The sequence below is a fragment of the Gracilinanus agilis genome, chromosome 1 (genome assembly GCF_016433145.1).
Source record: "Gracilinanus agilis isolate LMUSP501 chromosome 1, AgileGrace, whole genome shotgun sequence".
Lineage (NCBI taxonomy): Eukaryota > Metazoa > Chordata > Mammalia > Didelphimorphia > Didelphidae > Gracilinanus > Gracilinanus agilis.
The window spans coordinates 764964348-764984015 of NC_058130.1; the positions used below are offsets into that span (position 1 = coordinate 764964348).

Here is a 19668-nt window from a genome sequence, read left to right on the forward strand (position 1 = left end):
TTTATCTTCCTTCCTTCCTTCCTTCCTTCCTTCCTTCCTTCCTTCCTTCCTTCCTTCCTTCCTTCCTTCCTTCCTTCCTTCCTTCCTTCCTTCCCCTTCTGTCTTAGAAACAATACTATGTATTATTTGGCCTTTCTTTTTACTCAGAATTTTTAGTACAGTGTCTAACACATGGTAGGTTCCTTAAAAATGTTGGCTGAAATAACTTTTTTTCCCCCTTAAAACCTTCATTATACCATATCATATCTTAGAATCAATACTGTTTATTGGTTTCAAGGCAGAAGAGTGGTAAGGGCCAGGCCAATGGGGTTAGGTGACTTGCCCAGGGTCACACCGCTAGAAAATATCTGAGGCCACATTTGAACCCAGGACCTCTCATCTCTAGGCCTGGCTCTATCCACTGAGCCACCTAGCTGCCCCCAATCCCTGTTTCTTAATCTGCAAAAAAGAGGATTTGAGACTAGGTCTCTGATATCCCTTCTAGCTCTTCTGCTTAGGCATCTTTCTGAATCCTTCCCAAGGCTTGCAGCAAAGCACTGCACCCTTCGGAGGTGCTCGGCAAATCCTCATTGAACCGAATTAAGTAATTCTCTCCCAGGCGCTGCCTCCCAGGGGATCATTATGGGAGGCCAGTGGCCGTCAGAAATACCTCCCGGATGTTCTGCTGCTCCATCTCGTGCCGTTTGAGCATCGCTTTCCGCTTGAAGGAACGGCAGTGCTTATCATAGTACAGTCTCTGCTGGGTGAGGAGGTGGGCTTCCTCTTCGGCCTGGGTGTGCTGAAGGTTCTCCTTATGCTTGGAGATGCGCTCTTGCTTCTCTTTCTTGGGTGTGCTGTGGTCTTCATTCATCTCCTGCACGAGCACCAGAGCGGCAGCAGCCCAGGGGAACAAAAGGAAACACATTCATTTGGGATGAGTTAACACGACTGCCTTAGAGCTGCAAAGGGCCTTAGAGACCCCCTTCTTTTAGAGATGAGGAGGCCCGGGCAGGGGAGGGACACCTCTGGGCAGGATCCAAGATGGGATCTGAACCCAAGTCTTTCTGACTTGATCTACTCTGTTTCCAAGAGAAAAATCTCCTGGGACACAAAAGAAAGGCTGCTTGGCGGGCTTAATATTCCTTGTGGCATTGATGGCTCGCCTTAAGTCTAGGGGAGACCTGAGCTAGTTACTAGGATTCTGGGCAAATCACTTTAGCCACTAAAGGCCTCAGTTTCCTCATCTGTGAAATGAAGGGACTGGACTCGATGACTTTCCTGGCTCTCTAAATAGGATCTTATCATCCTAGTCTAATTTGGGGCAAAAATGCTTGTCAGGATGTCTGCAGGCTTGGATTCCATTCCCCATTCCACTGTCAGCTCCCTTTGTGATTTGGGGCAAGATGGAGCTCTCTGTTTCACTTTTATCTGTAAAAGGAGAGAGAGCAGTACCAGAGAATCCTCAAGGTCCTGGCCAACTCTAAAGGTTGATGCTCCATGTTCTAAAGGTCTTTTCCAGCTCAAAAATTCCATGATCTGTGAGGTGACATCCCCCAAGGATTAAATGGCAATGCTATGCAAAAAGTCCTGCCTCCACACTCACCAAGAAGTACCCCATGGATGATGGGGGAAGATCATACAACCTGAGGCCAGTGGTCTTCAAAATGGCGGCCGAACACAAGTAATGAGCAAAGGCATGACTGGAAGGGATGTGTGTTCAACCAATCAGAACGTGAGATCGGTCAAGGGAGTATATGATCAACCAATCAGCTCATGGGAAGAAGGGTCTCAGGTCTGATCATGCCATTTTCCCACCCCCAAACTCCAATGGCATCCTCCTAGCTTTAAGATCAAATATTATTTTATCCTTATCTCATCCTTTTTTAAAAAGCCCATTTATGTAAGTTTGTGATATATGTATATATATATATATATAAATATATATAATTGATTGTCATAAATGTATACAACATAGATGTAATTTATAAATAGGTAAGTGTGCACCAATTAGGGGCAACATATATGTCATTTACAAATAGGTAAATGTGCACCTATTGGGGGCATCTGCTCAAACATATTTATTAATGGGGATACCCAATTGAAAAAGTTTGGAGATCGCTCCTATAGAGAACCATGGAGGAAATCCAAATGTCAAAAAAGATTTTCAATTAGCTTTTGGGGAAAGTGTGGGACCAGTGACTCAACTTCTGATCACCCATGTTGCTTTGCTTTCAAAATGGCACCCCTGGAAGCATTTGCCTCATTATCTGCTTAGTTGAAATACACCTTGGTAGGCCGGTACCTTTCCTTCTTGTTTGTAAACATTTCTTAACGTAGCTGGTCAAACTCTAAATCCAGGAAATCCAAACCCTTAACCCTTTGCCTGTGGCATAGAAGATTATTTAAGAAAATAATTTACTTTGAGTACTGAGGAGGGGGGGTGCAGGTCGGGGTCAAGTGATGGGGGCCTTCTGGTTTGCTCTGAGCTAAGTTTTCAAGGCAGGGCTGCATGATTCCATTGAAAGTGAATCCATGGATCAGACACACTCATGTTCAAATGTAGCTCCAAAGAATCAGTGCACAGTTAAGCATAAAATCATTTTTAGACTAACCATCATTTGGACTTACTCCTGCTTTCACTGTATTCCATTAATGGAGATCATTGAGATTTTATTCATTCTAGGAACTTCCTATTTTAATCACATCAATATGCGGATGGATAAATGTGACTCTGAGCTAGTCACTTATTCTCCTTCAGCCTCAGTTTTTTAATCTGCAAAAGGGGGGGAATAATAGCACCTACTCCTAGTGTTGCTGTAAGGGTGAAATAAAGATTTTCTAAAGCACTTTACAGACTTTAAGGTACTATATGAATGCTATTTATTATTCTTATCCATTTCCCCCCTCTTTCTTTTCCCTCTTGGGGACATCTTAGGTGCCTTGAGGCTTTTATTCTGTACTACCACAGAAGAACATGGGCAGGTTTCAGGTTATGGTCTTTTGGGTTTCCAAACAACGTTGAGCTATTTTTCAGTTATGCTTGACTTTTCCTGGTCCCATTTGGGTTTGCCATTTCCTTTTCCAGCTCATTTAACAGATGAGGAAACTGAGGCAAACAGGGTTAAATGACTTGTCCAGGGTCACACAGTTACTAAGTGTCTGAGGCCGGATTTGAATTTAGGAAGAGGAGTCCTCTTGATTCCAAGTCTGGTGCTCTATCTATTGTGTCACCTAGCTGACTAAAGAATTCCCAAAAGAATGCTGAATCTTAAAAGTGGCCATTGCCCAAGGACAGGAAAACTAAGGACTGCGTTCTTCAAAAGCATCTCTTCTTCTCCTGCAAGACCAGGACATGCTAACTGCAAAGAAAACCTCAGGGCAGTGGGGACAAGACCAAGGCTCCCAGGAGTTCCTGGAGGAAACGTCAGAGCAAGACACGGGCTGCGGCTGCAACGATCCCTCTATCTCAGCCACATCCTGTTTCTGGGCACTAAGAATTCTGTGAGATCTCATTCGAATGGAAGCTCCCCGAGGCCAGAGCCTAGTTTGGCCTTTCTTTTTCTCCTGAATTTTTAGAACAGTTTCTAGCACATTAATAAATGTGCCTTAATAAATACTGGCTGAAATAACTGGTTTTTTTTTTTGTCTTTAAACCCTCATCTTCCACCTTAGGACCAATACTGTGTATTATTGCTCTAAGGCAGAAGAGTGGGAAGGGCTAGGCAATGGGGGTTAAGTGACTTGTCCAGGGTCACACAGCTAGGTCTTTAACCCAGGACCTCCCTTCTCTAGGCCTGGCCCTCCATCCACCGAGCCACCCAGCTGTCGTCAACTGGTCATTTTAAGTGAACGACTCTCAGATTGGCCACTTCTCCTCTGGTCTGCCTTTCCAGGCCTTTCCCCAGCAGGCCTTAGCCAGAGGCAGCTCAAATATCACTTCTCTTTCTCTGTACAGTCAGATCAGGAAGTAATACTTAAGTTTGCAGTGAAAGAGGGAGCTGTTGGTTCCAACCATCACAATGGGCTTAGCTGGTAAGGCCTCGAGGCCCAGGTTGTCTTCTCCCGGCCTTGCCCCAATCCCCTAATACTCTGTAGGGCCGCTGGTCACTTGCCTCCTTTATTTTTTCCTTGCAAAGCTTATACTGCTTCTTCTGACTTTCTAAGAAAGTTGTCAAGTCTTTCTTTTGCTGAGCCAAGATCTGTTGCTGGAACTTTCTTTCATCTGCTGCAGCCGCCTTTGCCTACAGAAAAAAAAAAACAAAACAAAAGAACCCCCACTAAGTCATTCAAGTAGAATCCAAGACAAATATGCCTCCAATCCAACGCTTGGTTGTCTCTCTCCAAAGGGACACAGAAAAAAAAACCCAAAAAACTGGTCTGCACCCCCCGAATCATGGGGCATTTTATTGCGGCGCCGTTTCTGGCCAATGAGCAATGTCCAGAAGGAGTCGTCCCACTTCTGAATCAGGATAGAACGACAGATTTGATCAAAACTTTACTTTTTAAGGACAAAAATCTGATCAAGGAAGATTTTATTTACTTTTAAATGCTATTTATTTATTTATTTAAACCCTTAACTTCTGAGTATTGGCTCCTTGGTGGAAGAGTGGTAAGGGTGGGCAAGGGGGGGGGGTCAAGTGACTTGCCCAGGGTCACACAGCTGGGAAGTGTCTGAGGCCGGATTTGAACCTAGGACCTCCTGTCTCTAGGCCTGACTCTCAATCTACTGAGCTACCCAGCTGCCCCCTATTTACTTTTTAAGGACAAAATTCTGATCGTAGGAAGATTTTATGCACTATAAACAAATGTCTATGGTACACCACTACAAATTTATAATATGGGAGTGGAGGAAGGGAGAAGGAAACTGAAAACTCCACAGAAGGATTATTAAAATGACAGACCATTTCAATGATAATTTTTTCTCATAAGGATCAAGCTCTGCAAGGATACAGGTAGTCAGGGGTAGTTGGGTAGCTCAGTGGACAGAGAGCCGACCCTAGGGATGAGAAGTCCTGGGTTCAAATTTGACCTCAGACACTTCCTAGCTATGTGACTTTGGGCAAGTCACTTAACCCCCATTGCCTAGTCCTTATTACTCTCATCTGCCTTGGAATAGAATTGATTCTAAGATGGAAGATAAAAAAAGAAAAAGAATACAAGCAAACCCTAATTCAGGAAAAAGTTCTTTTCCAAAAAACCATTGGTGAGTTGTGTTGCTTGGAATTCCCCAATTCTCTGGGATAACTCAGAGAAATAATGTTGGAAAGAATGGTTAGGTTCCGAGGCTAGCCCAGAAGAATCTATGTGACCCATAATGCAACAGAAGCAGGAGAGTGCAGGTCTAATGTTTCTGTGTAATTTGGGATTCTCCAGGAGACCCCAGGCAGAAGGATTGGGCTTCCCTATCCCTCTCCTCCCTGTGAGCGGGGAAGTGAGCCACAGGCAGTAAGTAGCCCTTGTAGCCTGGGGTAAGGGCTCCCTGACAGAGGGGGAAGAGGGTGCCAGTCATGGAGACAAGGTCTCTAGGGAGGGGTGTTAAGGCTGAAAAGTCTTCTCCCTCCCATTCCTCTCCTTCCCTCCCATCACTTCTTCTCTTCTCCAATTCAGGACTAAATATGTACATAAAACACGGGAAGTGGCTGGCCTTTGACCTGTGTCTATCTATCTCTCCATGATTCTTTAGGGAAAGACAAAGCACCACACAAATGAGGATGGTGGATTTGGGGGCATCTAAGGACTGAAGGAAAATGTAGCTGTTTTTCAAAATCAGTCCAGACTCAGGCCATTCTGTTTTTTTTTTTTTTCAGATTAAAAAATATTGTTTTTTTTTTTTAACCAATTACATGTGATACATTTCCACATAAAATTTCCAAAGTTATAGGATCCAAACTGTCTCTTTCCCTCCTTTCCAGAGCCGACAAGCAATTCAATCTGGGTTACACATGTATTATCATACAAAAACAAATGCCCATAGTGTTTATTTTCATATGCGAATACTGGTTTTTTTTTAGGCCCATATCCTTGAATCCATCTTAGAATCAATGCCGTGTATTGGTTCTAAGGCAGAAGAGCGGTAAGGGCTGGGTCATGGGGGTTAAGTGACTTGCTCAGGGTCACACAGCTAGGAAGTGTCTGAGGTCAGATTTGAACCCAGGACCTCCTGTCTCTGGGCCTGGCTCTCCAGCTACTGCCATCATCCTAGCTGAGGAGTGAGAGACTTTTACAGGGAGAGAAAAAGTGTGAGAAATGAGGGAAAGAGCTGTGAGCTTCAGAACTGGAGCTGGGAGGGGAATGAGCCTGGAGTCATCACCGGGGAGGGTGGGAGGCACAGCTGGGGCCGGTGACCTTCCTCGGAGCTCCCTGGTGGGGTGGTGAGGAGAGGAGATGAAGGCCCCGGGAATAGTGTCAGGCAGCTGGGCACTCAGAGGGGAACTGAGGAAAGTAATGAGAGGAGGAATGGCAAGGAGTGGGGAGGAAAGAAGAGATCGCAGACACTTCCCAGCTGTGTGACCCTGGGCAAGTCACTTGAGCCCCATTGCCCACCCTTACCACTCTTCCGCCTAGGAGCCAATGCACAGAAGTTAAGGGTTTAAAAAAAAAAGAAGACGAGATCGCGTTCAGGTCGTGCCTCTGGAAGTGTCGCGCTGTGGATCTCGAGGATCTCCCTGTAAGTCATCTTTAGCAAAACAAGGAGGGAGTGCAGTTGGCTCTGAATTGTTTTCTTAGGCTCCTGCCGAAATAAAGGTTAAATCAATAAATATGCCTTAAGGTGGGCCTCGAAGAGCCAAGGGCTGGGGAGAGAGCAAAGGTGGAAGGCAGGGAGCGAGGCTCCGGGCTGGGAGCGCTTCCCTCCCCTGATCCGGGGCCACGGAGGAAGCCAACGTGTGGTCATGGAAACGCCCGGGAATGTGTGCTCGGCGGCAATGTGGGTTAAGCGGTGGCCTGACCCAGTTTCCCAGGCCTTGTGGCCGCCCCCCTCACTGACCTCCTTCTCTATGATGGCCACTTGCTTCTTGGCCAGCTTCTCGAGCTCGATGGACGCGTTGTTGGCGTGCGTCTCCACCTCCTTCTGCAGCTTCAGGCGGTGCTCGTCCATCTCAGCCTTCAGCTTGTTCTCCAGGGCAATCAGCTGCTTCTGGTGCTGGCGCCGCATCCGCTTATATCCTGACATCTGTTCCCGCAACTCGTTCTCCTGCTCATGCTCATGGATCTGCCGTGTAACCTAGAGGGGAGCGAGGGGCGAGAGCCAGGTGAGGAGGATGGGGTTCCCGGGGCTGGGGGAGCCCCGCGACGTCCCCAGGAGCCCCCCCATCTCACGGGCGAGGAAGCCAGAGTCCAGGAGATTGGCCAACTCGCCCAGGGGCACAGCTAAAAAGTAAAACTGAGGCAGGACTGAAGCCCAGCTTCAGGGCCAGGACTGTCAGACACGCTGGGACAGCTTTCGGAGCGGCGCAGTTTGAGGCACCACAAAGTCCTTCTTCTAAAGAACAGGCGTCTAAGACTTAGAAGAAAAACTTAGGGGTTACGGAGGCCACCCGATATCGGACTGGACGACATTCCCAAAGCTGCTTTTACTCAAAGAACTCCGGCCAACGGGATCCGACTCCCTTTCCAAGGAGCAGCCCCAGTGCGTCGCTGAACAGCTCTTACAATTAGGATTTCCCCCTTATGTTCAGCTACAAACTGTCTCTTGGCAACTTGCACCCATTGTTCCTCTTGAGACAAATAGAACAAGTTTAATAATAATCCCTCTTCTGTACAAATAACGGAGGGCAGCCGCTCTCTTGTCCCCTCGAATCCTTACGCTGAACCTCGACCACCCCCGTGGGTTCTTTCGGCCCACTCCTGGACAGCCGTGGGCTTCTAGCACCCTCCCCATCCTGGTCAGCCCTCTGGGGATCCCAGCTGGTCAGTGGGGGGCCCAGAACCGAAGACAGTTTTCATTCTATGGAATCTGGTCAATGCAGAGGAGACCGGCACTACCAACACCGGTTGTTCCACAAACTAGTTTATTCTTCATGTACCCCAAGTCTAAGATGGCTTTTTTAGGGGGATGAAACCTTTTTTCTTTCTCTTAATGTGAATATAACACACACACACACACACACACACACACACACACACACACGGCTGCAAACATACACACACACACACACAAAACAAAAACAAAAGCTCACTTAGAGAGGTTTGACAGCTTTCCTTTTGAAACCACCTGCTCCATTAGGAAAACAGATGAGACATAATTAAGGGAATGAATGTATCCACAAAAGCTCCAAAGCTTATATGACTTTCTGATATAGTTTGCTTAGAAAAAAAATGAAGAAAAGTCAAACAGGAGAAAGCTGATAGTACGGGAGAAAGCAAATCACTATCATAAGCAGTTTATTTTTGTTTTTAAGTATAGAAAGCACAGGAGAGAATCCTTTCTAAGCTGTCCTGCTTGTCTGTGCTCCCTTCGGAACTATCTTGAGACACAGACGTGTCTTGGCCCTTTCTCTCTGGGTCCGCTTTCTAGTGAGGGTTTCCTAAGCCCCATAGTTTGTGCTTCAAAGTTCCCCTCTTTTCTGCATCTCTTCTCTTTCCTAGACCTTCATTCAAGACTTTTGGCCTTTTGAATAGTTTGTTACTCTTCCCAATCAACTCCCACCTTTATCTTCTCTCCATCATTTTTTTGTTTCTTATAATGGTCGCTTTGTTATTTTTCTACTTGATTATTTATCTACTTTATGACATGTATAATCATCACCATCACCATCCCTTTTAGATATGACCTTGTCCATTTCCTATGATTCTGGCTATGCCCTACCTGTTTCAGTTTCAACCATTTTGTTGTTGTTTGGTCGTTTCAGTTGTGTCTGACTCTTTGTGATCCTATTTGGCATTTTTTTTGGGCAAAGATACTGGAGCATTCTGCCATTTCCTCCTAATGAGGAAACGGAGGCAAACAGGGTTAAGTGACTTGCCCAGGGTCACACAACAAGTGTCAGGCCAGATTTGAAAAATATACACAAAAGCAATTCTTTGTGGGTGTTCATGAATGACCTCATTTGGGGTTTTCTTGGCAAAGATACTGGATGGCTGGCCATTTCCTTCTCCAGCTCATTTTGTAGATGAGGAAACTGAGGCCAATAGGGTAAAGTGACTTGCCCAGGGTCACACAACTAATTCGTAGCTGAGGGTAGATTTGAACTCTGAAAGATGAATCTTTCTGACTCCAGGATTGATGCTCTATCCATCATGCCACCTAGCTGCCCTCAGCTACTTTACTCATAAATATAAAATAACTGGGAACTTAACGTGAAGCAAAGAACTCTGGCAACTATCCATCTTTGAGCTCCTTACACTTCTCATTACCATTTTACCTACGGATTCCCATAACCAATTAGTAGTTAACAGTCTCTGCACCCTCTTTCTTGTCCAGTTTGTGAATTCATCCGTGGGTTCCTTTCCAGGCAGCCTCATGGCCAGAGAGCCAGGTTCTGGGCCAGGAAGAGCCGGGCTCAAGACCTGTCTCGGACACCCGCGGTCTGGGGGACCCTGAGAAGCCACATAACAGAGAAGTGCTCTGGGCGATTCTCCCAGGAGATGAGCATTGGTGGAGGGGGCTTTCCTCACCTGGGAGTTCCCTCTACCATTGACATCCCAAGTTTAGTCCCAGGCTCTATTCTGTTCTTTTACAGTTTTTTTTTTTAAACCCTTACCTTCTGTCTTCATATCCATTCTAAGACAGAAGAACAGCAAAGGCTGGGCAGCTAGGGTTAAATGACTTGCCCAGGGTCATATAGCTAGGACTCATCAGAGGCCAGCTTTGAACCCAGATCCTCCCCACTCTAGAGCTGGTGCTCTATCTACTGAGCTACCCAGCTGCTCCAGCATTTCATGATGGTGATCTCATTGTTGGGTATTTTCTGGCCTGGACCTGGGATTGACGTGGGCTTGGGGAAAACCCAGTCTAGAAGTCCCTCCATGAATTACATTCACCCATGGGCTGTAACGTCTAGCTTTGGAGAGCAATTTGCCCAGGCTCCCGCAGCTAGTTAGATATCAGAGGAAGGCCTTGACTCTGGGTCTTCCTCCATGATCACAGACAGCCTTTCACTGGTCTATCATAGTCTGTTCATTCATTCACCAACTGTTGGGCACAGAATTTATTTCCCTTTTTGGATGATTACAAATAATTTTGGCTCTGTCTCTTTTGAGCAGATAGCTCTCAAGACACATGCCTGGTACTCCAGTGATGGACTGGAGAAACCTGAGTTCAAATCCTGCCTTAGTCCCTTACTAGCTGTGGGATCCTGAGCAAGTCCCTTAGTCTCTGCCTCCATTTCCTCATCTATAAAATGGGGATAATAAATCATACCAACCTCCCAGAGTGGTTGTGAGGAGAAAAATGAGCTAATATTTGGAAAGAACGTGGCAGACCTTCAAAGTGTTACATGAATGCTGGCTATTAGGATTAATTATTATCATAATATTCTCAATAATGAGATCTCTTAGTCACCTTAGAACAGTCCCAGATGACTGTGCCAAGACCTTGTCCCACCGATCTCCTGCCCTCTCTCCTTTGCCCCTCTACCCACCAGTGTGTCTCTCCTGGCTAAGTCCCCTCCCTTCTTTTCAGGGGGGGTGGGCCCCCGTGCTTTCCCGTACAAAGGGCACCCTGCCCTCCTGCTTCCTCCAGAAGGTGCCCCTCTTTGCTGGACTGAGAATTGCTCCTTTGTAACTGGATAGGATTATCAAAGGGCACCATTAACCATTAGCCCATCCTTGACAACCTTCCAACCGAAACTAACTCTAGGGTTTCTGTTCATTTTCTGGCCCAGGCAGACAGGATCCTCTTTAAAGTGTGGGAAACAAGAAGAGGAAAGACAGATGAAGAATTAAAAATGGAAAACGTCCTTGGAAGTTCTTGCTCATTCGAAAGGGCGACATCTCCAGAAAAAGGGAAGGCGTCCATTGATTAGCCAACAAAAGAAAGCAGATAATCTATGTATAGTTCCCAGAAGAATGGCTCTAACCACTGGGGCTTCTTCTAGAGGGGGTGTGGAGAGAAGGGATAAGGTCAGGATGACGTGGAGAAGTCCTCAAGGGCTTCCTTAAACTCACCCCTTCCAAAAATAATCCAATCTACTGAAGGGAAACATCCACCTCTACCTCTTAGACAGTGATGGCAACGAGAGGTGGACATCTTCAGACAGGGTCCATCAAGAGATGGATTAGTTTCATTCCTTTTCTCAGCAATGTTGGAGACAACTGGGTGGCCCAGTGGAAAGAGCCTTGGGCCTGGGGTCAGGAAGACTCGAGTTCAAATTTAGTCTCACACACTGTAATAGCTGTATGATCCTGAGCAAGTTACTCAACCTCTGTCTCCTTCTTGCCCCACCCTGTAAAATGGGGATTATAATAGAATCTATCTCTCAAGGTTGTTGTGAGGATCAGGAGAAAATAATTGCAAAGTGTTTAGGATGGTGCCTGGCATATGGGTGCTATATAAATGTCTTTTGTTGTTCAGTCTTTTAAAAGTGGCATCCGACTCTTCACAACCCCGTTTGGGGTTTTCTTGGCAAAGTTTACTGGAGTCATTTGCCATTTCCTTCTCCAGCTCATTTTACAGATGAGGAAACCGAGGCAAATGGGGTTGAATGATTTGCCCATGGTCACACAGTTAGTTTGCCATTTCCTTCTCCAGCTCATTTTACAGATGAGGAAACTGAGGCAAATGGGGTTGAATGATTTGCCCATGGTCACACAGTTAGTTTGCCATTTCCTTCTCCAGCTCATTTTACAGATGAGGAAACTGAGGCAAATGGGGTTGAATGATTTGCCCATGGTCACACAGTTAGTTTGCCATTTCCTTCTCCAGCTCATTTTACAGATGAGGAAACTGAGGCAAATGGGGTTGAATGATTTGCCCATGGTCACACAGTTAGTTTGCCATTTCCTTCTCCAGCTCATTTTACAGATGAGGAAACTGAGGCAAATGGGGTTGAATGATTTGCCCATGGTCACACAGTTAGTTTGCCATTTCCTTCTCCAGCTCATTTTACAGATGAGAAAACGGAGGCAAATGGGGTTAAATGATGTGTCCAGGATCACATAGTTAGTTTGCCATTTCCCCCTCCAGCTCACTTTACAGATGAGAAAACTGAGGCAAAAGAGGTTAAATGATTTGTCCAGGGTTACACAGCTGGTATCTGAGCCTAGATTTGAACTCGGAAGGATAAGTTTTCCTGACTCTATGCCTGGCACTCTATCCACTGCATCACCTAACTGCCCCCATATAAATAGTGGCTGTTATTATCATTATTATTGTTTTATTGTTTTCTGCAAATCCCCCTTATCTCCTGCCCTCTCTCCATTGGCCCTCTGCCCACCAGTGTGTCTCTCCTGACTAAGTCCCCTCCCCTCTTTTCGGGTGGGTGGGTCACCGTGCTTTCCCCTACAAAGGGTACCTTGCCTTCCCGCTTCCTCCGGAAGGTGCCCCTGTTTGCTCAGGGTCATACAGCTAAAAAAAATTCCCAGGTACCTTCCATCCACTCTCCCCTCTCCTCCCTAGAGAAGGCATCATTTAACAAAAGCCCATGTATATATAAAGCACGTCTCGCTTGTTTCTATTTATCGGTTCTTCCTCTGAAGGTGGACACCCACAAGCCTTTCTTTGAACACTATTTCTTTTGCTGTATACAGTGCTCTCTTGGTTCTGCCCCTTTCATTCTTCAATTTTTCATGCAGGTCTTTCCGCGTTTTTGTAAAATTAACCTGCTCCTCATTTCTTACGGGGCTGCAGTATTCCCTCCCAATCACGTGTCAGAACTTGTTCAGCCATTCCCCAATTATTATTATTATTACCTTAATTCACATCTAGCCTCAGACACTCGCAAGTCACTTCAGCTCTGTTTGCCTCAGTTTCCTCACCTACGAAATTAGGATAATAACAGCACCTTCCTCAAAGGGTTGCTGTGAGGGCCAAACATGAGATCATATTTGTTAAGAAAGAGAAATGCTTGGCTAAGTGTGTGGCACCCAGAGGTACTCTACCGCCGCCTGTCTCCTTCCTTCTTTGGCTCTCCGAATTGTTGCCTCACTTTGCCGTGAAGCCAAACGTAGCCTGGCTAACCTGAAGCGAACATCATCCTTTCAGAAATGAGAAGGGCAACAGGGAGCTGCTTCTGGCCCTTTTCCCCAGAGTTCGGTTTGAAGTGGCTGCTTCTCCGCTGTGCCCGTCCTGATGGGCAGAGCTCCTCCCAGAGCCTGTGCTGGTTGGTGCCGGGGCGGCCAGATCGAACTTGAAGGAAATGTGTCCAAACCCCAAGGAAGCTTGGCAGGTTCTCACTGCCTGAATACAAATGGCTTCTAGAGTGGGAATTCTTAGCGTGGGGTCTATGGAGAGATCTGGGGAGGTCCATGAACTTGGAACTTTTACTAGTCTGAAAACTGTGTGTTTTTTAAGCCTTTTACCTTCTGTCTTAGAACTTAGTATTGGTTCCAAGGCAGAAAAGAGGTAAGGCTGGGCAACAGGGTTAAGTGATTTGCCAGGGTCATAGAGTACCAGATATGAACCCAGGATCTCCCATCTCCAGGCCTGACTTTCTATCCACTGAGCCACCAAGCTGTCCCTAGAACGTAGGTAGCCTTTTTCCCCCCTCTTAAAATCAATATTGTATAAAGCAGTGGTTCCCAAACTTTCTTGGCCTCCCGCCCCCTTTCCAGAAAAAAATATTACTTAGCCCCCTGGAAATTAATTAAAAAAAATTTAATAGCAATGAATAGGAAAGATAAGTGCACCTGTGGCCATCACCACCACCCTGGATTGCTGCAGCACCCACCAGGGGGGCGGTGGCGCCCACTTTGGGAATCACTGGTATATTGGTTCCAAGGCAGAAGAGCGGTAAGGGCTAGACAGTGGGGGTTAAGTGACTTGCCCAGGGTCATCCCGCTAAGAAGTATTTGAGACCATATTTGAACCCAGAGTCTCCTGTTATCCAGGCCTGACTCTATTCACTGAACCACCTAGTTGCCCTTGATAACTGTGTTTGAATAAAATTAGTTTCCTTGGTAAATATCTATATTTTCTATTATGCATTTAAAAACATGATTTTGAGAAGGGGTCCACCATCTTCATGAGACTGACTGCTCAAGGATCTCGGACCAGAAGTCAGAGAAATAAATTCTGGGAAGACTTTCACATGTGTAATAGCTGGCTTTTAACCCAACTAATTCAAAGATGCCAAGTTTTAGAACTTAAAGCAAAAGCCAGAAGTTTCAAATAATGACTCTTGGTTGGAGCATAGCCAAAAAAAATGAATCATGGCAGAAGCATCGCTGGAGAAATGCCTTTATGGGTGAGGGCGACTATGGAAGACAGTCCTGACGTTACCGAGGTGGGCTTTGGGCTGGATGGCCTTCTAGGGAATGACACAATAGTGTTCTGGTTTGCCTTCCTTCTCACCAGGAGATTCTGGGTGACTCTGGCTCATGACAGAGTGCTGACCAGGTTTGGGGTGACCAGAATGGTTTTCCCAGATTGGTACAGCCAGATTTCAAGGGTGCTGAATTGGCCCCTCCAGTGCTGAGGAGCTGCTTGCTGGCAAGGGTGACCAAGGATTCCTAGTTGGAGGACCAGGATGAGGGCACGTGTGAGAGAAGAAGCTCCTCTCCATGTTGCCGCTGAGGGTTGGAGGGCATGGATGAGGAGGGATGGTAGTCTCTGGACTTTGAAGTTCCCAATGGGGACAGAGATCTGGGGGGGAGGGAGAAATTGTTTTACCTCTAAGGGATGGACTTCATGAGCCTATTGGCTACCTAGAATCCTAACTCAGGTACCTCCTCCTTGGCTTGACCCTCTGAGAGGCTTTATCTAGGCAGAGATCAGAGCCCAGGTCCAGCTGGTACTCGACGGGAGTGGCAGGGTGGGGGCCTATTAAGAAAGTCTCTCCCCTACCTTAGGCTCTCATTCCTTTTCTCTCTGAAGCTCTGCCTCCCCAAGAGTAGGAGATGGGTGCTCGGGCTAGAACAGACATTGGAGGGGGTTCCAGGTGTCCTGCTCTGGTGCCACCCCTTCCCAAGAGTACGGAGGAGAACCCTGGGGAGTGCAGTTGCTCAGTCTGGGTTGGGTAGGATGGTAAACTCTTCCTCCCACTACCTTTGATCTTGGTCGGGAAAGCCTGGCCCTTGCCATTTCCCTTCCTTGGGCCAGGCTTCACTCACCATCAGCACAAAGGGAGAGAAATAGAGGCCAAAGGACATACCTGCGTTTGGAAGGGGAGAATGCCAGCAGAGGGGAGAGCTGGGTTGGCAAAGGAGGCATGGTTGACACCAGATCTTCCCCCCTCCCACACCTGCCATTCTGAACACAACTAATTAGCACCTAGTTAGCAAAAACACTTGCTTAAAATAGGAAGCTATCTTCTCTTTCCCAGCCAGTTCTTAGAAAAAGTATTCTCCATTCCTAGCCGACACGTCTACCCTTCATTTCTCAACCATTTGCAAACTGCCTTCCTACTTGCTGTTCGACCAGAACCGCACTCTACAAAGTGTCTGGGGACCTCCTAAATGATCAATCCAATGGCCTTCCTGACTCTTCTGCAAGTTCTGGACTCTGTTGACCACTGAGGCCAGTCCTTTCATTTTACAGATGAAGAAACTGAGGGAAGTTGGATGATATCCTCCATCCATCTCCCGAGGGTCTGTCTCCCTCCTGTCCCTCCTGCCTCTTGCCCCAAGCACAGATAGTCCCAAGCATGTCTCTGGCTCAGTTTGGATTTACCTCGAAATAAAAGGCCCAACCCACTACTCCTTAGACCGAGGAATCAAATGAACTCCAACTCTAACAACTTAGCCCATAGGAAATGAAATAACCAAGCAGCCACCCCAGAGAAAGCAGGGGTGCTCGCTGCAGCCTGGCTGGTTTTAGGGATTGGGGCATCTTGATAGTACCACTTTCCTTGGGTTCTTGGATAGCATGTCACCAAGGCAGAAAGGAACGAAGACATCCTGTCATGAAAGAATGGAAGCAAAGCCATCACCCAAAGATGGCAGAGCTTGAAGACAGTGGAAGCACAGACTAGGACTTGGGGAGTCATCGGGTCTGACCACTGCCTCATTCAGAAGGCGCTTCTCCACGATTCTGAGATATTATCCTTGGTCTGAAGTTTTCACCAGTGAAAGGCAACTCACTAACTTTGCAAGGTATCCCATTCCATTTTTTCTTTTTTAAACCCTTACCTTCTGTCTTAGAATCTATGCTAAGTATTGGTTCCAAAGCAGAAGGGCAGAAAGGGCCAGGCAATGGGGATTAAGTGACTTGCCCAGGGTCACCCAGATGGGAAGTATCTGAGGCCACATTTGAACCAAAGACCTCCCATCTCCAGACCTGGCACTCTAACCCCTGATCCACCTAGGTGCCCCTTATTCCATTCCTTTTACAGACCACATCACTTCCTTGCTCAATAAAATGTAGTAATTTCCAATCATCTCTAGGGGTAAATATCCATTTTGTTTTGTTTTGTTTTGTTTTGTTTTGTTTTTTGGCATTTAAAGCCCCTTGCAAGTGGCCCTAATTTACCTTATTCTACATTTCTCTCCTTTGGGTATTCTACACGGCAGTCAAATTATCCTTATTACTGGTCCTTATATACATGGTACTTCAGGTACTAACTCCCAGCTTGACTTCTCTTTGCCTCAGTTTCTTCAGCTGTAAAATGGGATCATAACAATATCTATCTCTCAGGGTTACTGTGAAGAGCAAATGAGAAAATATTTATAAAAAGCGCCTGGCACACTGGAAGTACTACGTACCCCTCCCCTTCTCTAAGAGCAATGATCGTAGGCATCTTCTCTTCCTAAATCACCTCACATCGCTATTCTACACACCTACACAATGACATAAATACAAATGCACATACATACACACATCTGCACACACACATGTTGTTTTCCCTGATAGAATGGGAGCTCCTTGAGGGCAGAGACTGTATCATTCTGTCTTGGTACCCAGTGCCTAGCACGGTGCCTGGCATATAGTGGGCACTAACTACATGCTGGTGGATCGCTTGATTCGACAGCTCTAATTGCTAAAGGAAGCTCTTTGGGACGGGAAGCTAATGATCCTTCTTTCTCTAACCCCCCACCCCAGCTCAGCCCTGTGGCTCTGAGCCTGCCTGAGTTTTAAGAGCTAAGAAACAAGAGGAGAAACTATAGGTCTAAAAATGATAGACATTCATAGCATTGGCGGCTGTCACGACTTCCACGAAAGCAGTGAGGGTTTTCTTTGTTTTCTTTGTTTTGTTTTTTGCAAAATGTGGCCTAATGGGATCCTCGAGGACTTTTAAAACCCCAACCCTGGGGCTCCCTCTTCCATGAGAGCCATGCCACTGGCCGCCATTTTCTGAGTGATTGGCGTGAGGGATGCACACCGATTCCAGGTAAACAAGAAGTAGATGGAGAGAGTAAAAAGTGCCGCAGAGTTGAGGGGACAAGGAAGAGAATCTTGGGGCTTCCATCTTTTTCTACCTCTCCACAATTCTCAGAGAGAACCCACTCCTGGGCTTTACGTCTGTGAAAGGTGGGGGGAGAGGGACTGTGGGACCTGTTGGCATTGGAGGACTCTTCCAACTCCATGATTCCAGTTAGAATTGGAAGGGCCCTTAGAGGTCACTGAGTCTAATGCACTCAGCTTATAAAAGAGGAGACCAAGGGCCAGAGAGGGGACGTAACTTACCCAGGAGCACCTAGGGAGTAAGCGTCTGAGGTGGCAGGTGAGCTTCCAGTCCACCATCCCATCTAGGAGACCCTGAGGCTTCCCATCAAACCTTCCATCAGCTCCATCTCTGGGCTGAAGTCACATCAACACAAATCTATAGAGCACCTTCTAAGTTCAGGGTCCTGTCTGAGCAAAGCTGCCACCCACCCACTTCATCATTCATTCATTCATTCATTCATGCATTCAACAAGCATTAATTAAGCATCTATTCTGTGCCAGGAATTCTGTTAGGTCCTGGGCCTTCAAAAGACAGAAAAAGAAGCCTGTCCTCAAGGGGATTACAGTCCATTATAAAAGGATAGGAGGCAGCAAGGTGGTTCAGCAGATTGAGAGTCAGACCTAGAGACAGCAGGTACTGGGTTCAAATTTGATCTCAAGCTACTTCCTGCCTGTGGGACTCTGGGCTAGTCACCTAATTCCTATTGTCTGACCCTCATCACTCTTCTGCCTTTTAATCAATACGCAGTATTGACTCTAAGATGGAAGGTAAGGGTTTAAAAACAAACAAACAAATAAATAAATAAATAAATGAAATGAGGGAGTTGTAACCTCCATTGCCTAGCCTTTACCACTCTTCTGCCTTGAAACCAATACAGAATATTGATTCTAAGATAGAAAGTGAAGGCCTAAAAATAAATTAAAAAATAAAGCAAGGGAGTTTTTATAAATTTATAAAATTAAATAATAAATTTTATAAAAATAAATAAAATAAAATGAGGGAGTTTTTGTAAATTTATAAAATTAAATCATAAATTTTATTAAAATAGATAAATAAATCGAGGGAGTTGTAACCCCCACTGCCTACCCTTACCACTCTTCTGCCTTGAAACCAATACACAGTATTGACTCTAAGATGGAAGGTGAGGGTTTAAAAATAAATAAATAAAATAAAATAAAATGAGGGAGTTGTAGCCATCACCTAGCCTTTACCACTCTTCTGCCTTGAAACCAATACAGAGTATTGATTCTAAGATGGAAAGCGAAGGCCTAAAAATAAGTAAATAAATAAAATAAAATGAGGGAGTTTTTATAAATTTATAAAATTAAGTCATAAATTCTATAAAAATAAATAAAATGATGGAGTTGTAACCCCCATTGCCTAGCCTTTATCACTCTTCTGCCTTGAAACCAATACAAAGTATTGATTCTAAGATGGAAGGTGAGGGTTTAAAAAAAAAAAAGGATACTAAATAGCTTCTTGAACAAGGAGTATGATAGATGATAATGTGTCTCTTAGGCAGCTAGGTGGTGTCGTGTTGGACTTGGAGTCAGAAAGACCTGAGTTCAAATTCAGCCTCAGAGACTTACTACCTATGAGATGCTGGACAAGTACTTCAGCTCCCCTCAGCCTCAGTTTACTCATCTATAAAAGTGGGATAATAATAGCACCGATCCCCCAAGGTGAGAATAAAATGAGATAAGGATGTAAAGTGCTTTACAGAGCTTAAAGTATTATATCAATGCTAGCTATTATTAGTATCCTAAAACATTAAAGCCAGCTCTCCAGATTAAGTCTTTGTAAGAATAAAAGTAATGGGTATAAAGAACAGAGCCACTTAAATACTTAGAAGAAATGAGTCCTTTGCAAAGTTCATCAAAAGACGATGAGTCACCTCTTGGCACTCCTTGGGTACCAGGCGAGGCGGCGGTGGTGGGGAACACGTGTGGCACTGACTCTCCTGGCTATGAGTTGTGACTGATAACAGGCAGCTCTGAGAGCCCATTGAAAGGCTGTTTGGAAAACCTGTCTGTGCTCCCTTAAGACTGCCAAGAAGCCAGCAGGCTGGACAACTGCCGATACACTCACTGGACAGATGAGAGCCCTGGGATAGGGTTTGAGAAAGGGTCACTTCGAGGGGAGCTGGCCAAGAATGGAGGACCCACCTTGGTGTCACCCAAAGCTCCGTGTTACATCACTTAAAGGATAC

General features: G+C 45.8%; 1 protein-coding gene across 1 annotated transcript in view; it reads right to left on the reverse strand.

The window, feature by feature from the left end:
• TAOK3 (TAO kinase 3) overlaps positions 1 to 19668 on the reverse strand; it is a 149554-nt gene that overhangs the window by 43070 nt on the left and 86816 nt on the right. The window contains exons 15-17 of the mRNA XM_044685447.1: positions 6965 to 7201; positions 4092 to 4220; positions 650 to 853 (exon numbers count right to left, since the gene is read on the reverse strand). Coding sequence (XP_044541382.1) covers positions 650 to 853; positions 4092 to 4220; positions 6965 to 7201 — 570 coding nt within the window. The remainder of the gene's footprint in view (positions 1 to 649; positions 854 to 4091; positions 4221 to 6964; positions 7202 to 19668) is intronic.